Consider the following 7,004-nt stretch of genomic DNA (forward strand, 5'->3'; position numbering starts at 1 on the left):
ACTGAAGAACAGTCAGAGCACCTTTTTTTTTTCTTCCTGTTCTCCTTTCTTTCCTTTTTTCTCTCTAGCTGCAAGAGAAGTCACAAAACCTTCAATGATACTTAAGGGTCATGTGCATTTTCTTAATCTTGAGAAAAAAGAAAAAGTGAATTTGTCCTTTGTGAAACAGTTAAAAATGATGTCGTATTTAGTTACCAAGTATAATGGAAGAAATTCACCGGGAGTTTTAGAAAATGCCTTGACAAATTCAAATTGCACAATATATTTCACCATATATTTTGACTTCACACAATCGGAGAATTAAGGACGTTGGTTCATTTTTTCATTTAAATGAGAAAAGAAAGACTTTCCGTATTCATATGTGCTGATCATTATGGCACAAGCAGGAGCAACTTTAAACAGCCGTGGAATAATACCTGCCCAGAAGAGAAAGGAAAGTTTTCACTATCATTTGTTTTCAGACCAAAGCGCCGTAGTACCATTCAGTGCTCACAATAAGTTGATACCGTAGTGTATCAGCGTAGAACTGGGATTCTACCTGTCCAGTTCCTCAAAATACTGAAATTACTGGCTGTAGGTATTACCACTGTAATAACCTTATGTGGTCATCTCTGCCACGCTGCGTGGCTGCCTGCCTCAGGCCCATTGTGCCTCTGCCCCTCCTGTCTCCCCACCGAGGTGGAGCACCTTGACCTGCAGGGCTACTTTGCTCCAGCACTGAAGAGGTGGTGCTAGGGGCAGACTGTGCCCTCCCCACAGTGTCAGTGCAAACTTGCTGCTGGTGTGGGACAAGCAGAGGCTTGTGACCTCTCAGGTGGGACAACAAGAGGTTTGGGAAGCCCTGAATCCTGAAATGGATAAAAGTTAGGGAGGAAAGGGCTGGCCTGTATCCTCTGCCATAGGTATGTGTCTGAGCCCTTCAAGCCAACTATTAAGTAAAAAGCGCGATTCCTCTGCCACTGTCTCCTAAAACCTACAGCACCTTTACTAAAATGCAAGGATCCTGGTCACATGTTTATTTGTAATAGAATTTAGGCATTAAATATCTCCCATTACAATCAACTGTGATCTTGTCCATGGAGTTTAGAAAGTGATTCAGCTTACTTAGAGGTAGGAAAATAAGGCTGAATCCACTTGTATACAGCCATCTGCTTCCACTTGAAATGCAAAGACGTTTGCATGGCGCTAGTGCAGATGATGCATAACCTACGAAAAACTTGTGTCCCTTCGGAATAGTAGCGGGAAGCCAGGCAGAATACCCCCAAGGCATCTCACCCAAGTGTGGGTGACTGAACCGAGGGTGGCTGATCAAGAGAACATCTCTATGCTCCATTACTCACGTGTCGAGACCTAAATGTAAGTATCTTAATCTACGAACTACATTCCACCCAAAATATCTAATAAAATTGATACTTTGTAGTGTCATGCATTCTGCTGGCATCAGTGCTCTGAAACATGCAAGTCCCGTTACCCAGCTATGTCATAGCTGTACAGCAAGTAAAGCTATTTAATGTCTTTCAGCAAACACAAGTCTTGCAAGTCTTCAACCAACTGTGTAGCCACTCACGCAAGGAATCCCAATGAACCAACGCAGTGCTGTCAACACTGGTAAGTATCTTGGGTTTGGACTCATGTCCATCTTTGACAGCTGTAGCTTAGTAACTTGTGAAGAGATTACCAAAATTCTCTATATATGTATGCATGTCTGTTGCTTTATATATACAAACTATTCCATAACTGAGAGTGTTCACAGAGATGGAAATATTATATAATTTATGCATGTTAACACCTATACTCACGTGTTAGTGATTAAAAAACTTTCTCTCTAGTCTGGCTTTATTTAGAAAGATATAAAAAGATTTACCAGCAAATAATCCGGTAATCCCATTTTTAGCGACAATTTTCCTCATAATTGCCCAGGTTGATGTACAGTCCCTCTGTGGAACTCAATACAGTACAAGAAAACGGTGAATGAAGCCATATATACAATGCCACAGAAAAATATTTTTAGAAATCAGAGACAGTCACTTCAGATGTAATTATTAGGTTTAATTAATTTTATGTTAATTTTATCCATACTATTTGTACAGGATGTTAAATTCATACAGCATGCAAATTCACACAATACTCAAGTTAAAACAGCATGACATGGAAGAACCTGTAGTAACACCTGGAGTAAGATATATGAACACAGAGAATATTCCTCACTAGAGTAACCGATATAGTTGAAAAAAGTCACCTAGCTTTCAAATGAGCCAGTCCTTCTCCGTGTCACTTTATACATGCAGCTGAAAGATCATCACAATTCAGATTTTTAACCAAGGACTTGCCTTTATGTTAAACTGAATCTAAAGGTAAGTTTTGAGAATTGATATCATAAGAATGAATAAATCATAAGAATGAATTTAATAATTAAGCTAGGACACTACACCTTACATTTAAGTTTACAAAAATCAAATCCCCCCTAAATTTATAAGTTAAACAAAGTATAGCTCTATGAGACGTGGATTGCAGCCCCTTCTGGAGCTAAATCGGATACTGTAAGCAACCTAACTGTGGCGGCATCAAGAACCAATCTGCATTGCAGACATATGCAACTGTTTTAAACAGAGGATTTTTTTTGTGCTATTTCACTCTGCACATGCTGTTTTCATTGATCCGTAATATGAAAGTGGTTAAGAAATTTTTTCCTAGACAAAAGTTAAAACAGTTTCATAGAATACATTCAGCACTTCATAGCTGTACATTCAGAGAGACAATATGTAGATGCATAGTTAGTGTCCAACTCTAACAGCAACTGGATTTTGAAAGAATTAAACTAGTACAAATTATAGATAACCATAATGAAATTTTATATATATATTAATCTAGTTAATATCAGCCTAATATATGGCAGCTACCTGTGATTCAAAGTGGTATTAGCAATGAATTCTTATATTCATCAGCACAAGGGAAGAATTGAAACACAGTAACTATTTAAAGCTTTTCTGATCTTTTCACTGTGAGGGGGGTGAGGCACTGGCACACGTTGCCCAGGGAAGTTGTGGAGACCCCACCCCCGGAAGAGTTCCAGGCCAGATTGGATGGGGCTCTGAGCAACCTGGTCTAGTGGGAGGTGTCCCTGCCCATGGCAGGGGGGGTGGAACTAGATCATCTTTAAGGTCCCTTCCAACGTAAACATTCTTTGATTGTCTGTTCTGCAATGAAACATAAATATGTTTTTTCAAGAATTCCACCAGAAAAAAAATAACTTACCTGAGAGAATGAAACCTCATGTCAAAAACGGAGCACTAAGTTTTCATAACATCTTTCTGAACTAGGACCTTCAAATTTGTTTCTGAGCAGAAACTGTTTGGGTACTCAGCCTTTTTAGTGGTCTGTAATCTTAAAGCCATGATCTAACAGTAATGAAAGTCCCTCACTGGTCCAGGTCCCAAGCAATGGAAAAAAAAGTTTTTAGATACAACTTGAATTTGTATAAAACACAAAACCAACTTACTTTTTAAGGTCTCGCTCTCCCAAAGTTCAGTCTGCCTATGTGTTTTCACTACATCAAATGGCAGAGTTATGACAGCTGCAATCTGTCAGGAAAATAAATCAGCTTTAATGTTAGAGCACAAACAATTAAAATTTAAGTAAATTTGTAAATTAAAGTGCACACAATTTAGAACTAGATTTGATATTCTAAGCACCTGATATTATTAAGAGTCTTGTATTTCTGAACACTGTAATTTATTCAGATATACCTAATCAGCTTGAATGCCAGGCCATGGGTATTTAAAGTGAATGCACCCCAATACATACACCATTTCTGAAAAAATCATATAAAATCATTCCTCTTTTAAATAGATCATTAGTGGCAATAATGAGTAGTACTAAAACCAAAAATATATACTTACAGAGCCAGATGCTGCTCCTGAAGTAAAAGCAATAAAAAATGTTGGTTCATGTGCACCAACTTCCTTACACATCATCTTCTTGAAACGCTCATAATTATACCAGTATATTGCTAGGGTTATAAAAAAATAAACTTGCATTACAACACATTTTTATGTCAAATACTGAAATTCTTTTATGAAGTACAAATGTAAGAATTCTATTGTGGCAACAGGAGCAAAAAGAATAAGAGCTGAAAGCAAAGTAACGTTCTCTGTGACGATCCATGGACAGACTGCGTTGTTCCCCTTATCTCCATATTCCAAATTTCTTCATATGATACAAATTAGCCTAATCATTTTGTCATTCCCATAAAGTAATCCCTATCTTAATACAATCTAGCCCCAGCACTACAAAACTCACATAGTTTTTTTAAAATTCAATTTAACATAAATCAAACGGTAGGCTTCTAATTATTTGCTGTGTTTTTAGGCATATTTCACACATTTCATGGATCTCACTAACTCTACAAAAACGTATTTCATACAAAAGGAAAAGTTGCTCAGGACTGCCTCATACTCCTCTACAGGACAGAGTATAAAATTTGATTTTGGGAGAACCAAGAAATACAACTTCACTCTCCAGGATTACTAAGGGAGAAATACCTCTATGAGTCCTGTCAAAGGCAAGTCTGATGAACAACTTTCAGGGATAAGATCTGTTTCTGTCTTCATCTTCTGGACTAAACTGCACTCTTTCTATGTTCTAAATAAAACTCTTTAAACTACATGCTACTGGGCTGAATTATAGAGTGATTCCTTGTGGCAGTTGGTCAAATAAACACTGCAAATGACAGTTGCATTCCTGAAAGATCTGTGCCTCATTCAACACGGAGTTCTGGAGGCTGTGCCAGCAGAGAAATATCAAAGTATTTTCTTGCCATGAAGGCTGTCAGCACATATGCCTGGCATCCAACATTTTGCAAAAGTAAATGTAGGCAGTATCTCAGACGGCATTATCAGGGTTAGAAGAAAACCTACTATTGAAATGTACATACCTCTAATTTATCTAAGTCCAAAACTTTCCTTAAGCACCTGCAGAACTCCTTTGCTTGTATGCCTTTTAAGTTTATATTCTCTGCAACACTGCTTAAAGAATGACTCAAGTATTTCCCTGCCCATGGCAGGAGTGTTGGAACTAGATGATCTTTAAGGTCCCTTCCAACTCTAACAATTCTATGTCTATTGTTAACCCAGTTCTTCTGCTTATAAACATTCACAGTTTAAGTTTCATTCAGTCTAGCTAGCCTCTGAAGGAATATGGCTTGAAGCTTATCATTCACACTTGGGCTAGTAACACAGTGGGATTCTAATCATGCTGTGCTGCTTGAGTCATGCTGTGCAGCTTGGCTGTTTTCACAGAGGAGCTGCTTTCTCAATACAAATTATTACACTGATTTTAATTCCTCCGGAAAGAGCTAACTTGAGCTAACTGCAGCAAAGGTGTAGACTGCGCTGTAAGAATACCAGAAACCATGATGCTGTTGGGGCATCATTCAAACAGGAGAGCTAAGACTGAAGGTATTAAGGGAGCATATCTTAACTACATAGAGTATTTATAGGGAAAAAAATAATCAGAAAACACATCTGGAAAAGGCATCGAGGCAGCATTAAATACTCCTAGCTTTTTATATCATCAGAGTTTTGTGGCATTTAATTTTGTGGGGTTTTTAAATACGTTTTCCTTCACTCATGCATCCAATTGCCTGCTCACTTCTGACTCTTTCTCAATAGCCCTTAATCTATAAGGCAGTAGCTGCCTGTTAACCTGTGCCTCTGCCTTCCAGCACCCCATGATGCCTATGAAGCACTGGGCACAGGCAAGTGCCCGCTGGCTGAGAAGTGAATGCCAGAGCAGTGTGGAGACTGACTTAAAAACAACAAGGATGTTTCATACCGGTGCAGAAACTGCAGGCATGGCCACAAGAATCTGAAAAGGGATGAGAAGAACACACACACATCACCTTAGTGCTCTCTTTCTTGTGCACTCCCTCACGGTCCTCTGATCTTCCCACTCTGTTAAAAGCAGCAGAGGGGAGGAAGATCACTAGCTCCCGCCACATTGCTACAAACAAAAATCAGAACAAGAGTTTCTACTTGAAGTCAGACAACAGAAATTAGATGAAGAATTTTAGAGTTCCCTTACAAAGCCTAGCAGTGCAGCTGAAGAGAAAGATGCATTTGGCAGAGAAGAAAAATAAGTAAATTAAAAAATAAAAATTGAACAGGAAGCACTTTGAGGAAAAGGTTCAGATGAATTCCAACAGTTATCTTTAGCCTTAGAGAAGGCATGTTTCCATAGGTTCCGAAGCCTTCCCTATTACCGAAGGCTAAATTAAGTTCCATCAAGTAACAGAATCCTTAAGCAGGAAATACAGTACAACCACAATCTTCAAACACCTACCAGTAGCAAAGTGAAAGAAAACAGTACTACTCATTCTGAAAAGAAAACAGTTGAAATAACATAGTTCTGTTAATTCATTTAACTGCTAAGTACAATTTTTAACTAAATATCCTAATCACCCCCACTTACCATGCATTGGTTTGGTTCACAGCCAATTTAAAATGCACTCCAGGTGCACATCTAAATGTGCTCAAATCCCATAAGAGTCCGAACCAGTGACTGGTTCACGATACTGTTTGGAACCACAAATTAAATTAGATGTCAGATTATCTTAAGAATGAAGTAGGAGAACAAAGATAGTGGGTCAAATATTTTGAGGGTTCTCTGCCTCCAAAAATAGGTTTGAAGCATTTTTCTGGGCCAACATAAAGTGTTCAAAAGTGTTATTCCTGGTACTATCCAAAGGACAGAAACTGCTTCAGGTACAATTGATGCCTGATGATCCACGAGCGTCCTGACAAAAATGGGTCTCAAAGAGACAGGGGCTTTCACCACCGGCATTAACAAGTCCTTTAGCAGCCTCCTCTGTAGCTCACGACATAGCAGAGCTGTGACACAAAGGGAGAACACATGCTCTTATCACAGAATCACAGAATGGTTAGGGTTGGACGGGACCTCTGGAGATCATCTAGTCCAACCCTCCTGCCAGAGCAGGGTCACCTACA

At 38.8% G+C, this 7,004-nt stretch overlaps 1 protein-coding gene across 1 annotated transcript in view; it reads right to left on the bottom strand.

Annotated features, from left to right (window-relative positions):
- Positions 1-300: 300 nt before the first annotated feature.
- The window catches only part of SLC25A40 (solute carrier family 25, member 40), a 17,212-nt gene continuing 10,508 nt past the window's right edge, over positions 301-7,004 (bottom strand). The window contains exons 7-10 of the mRNA XM_009888968.1: positions 3,900-4,009; positions 3,500-3,581; positions 1,865-1,945; positions 301-416 (exon numbers count right to left, since the gene is read on the bottom strand). Coding sequence (XP_009887270.1) covers positions 301-416; positions 1,865-1,945; positions 3,500-3,581; positions 3,900-4,009 — 389 coding nt within the window. The remainder of the gene's footprint in view (positions 417-1,864; positions 1,946-3,499; positions 3,582-3,899; positions 4,010-7,004) is intronic.

This window comes from Charadrius vociferus, unplaced genomic scaffold, assembly GCF_000708025.1.
Source record: "Charadrius vociferus isolate BGI_N301 unplaced genomic scaffold, ASM70802v2 scaffold297, whole genome shotgun sequence".
Classification (NCBI taxonomy): Eukaryota; Metazoa; Chordata; class Aves; order Charadriiformes; family Charadriidae; genus Charadrius; species Charadrius vociferus.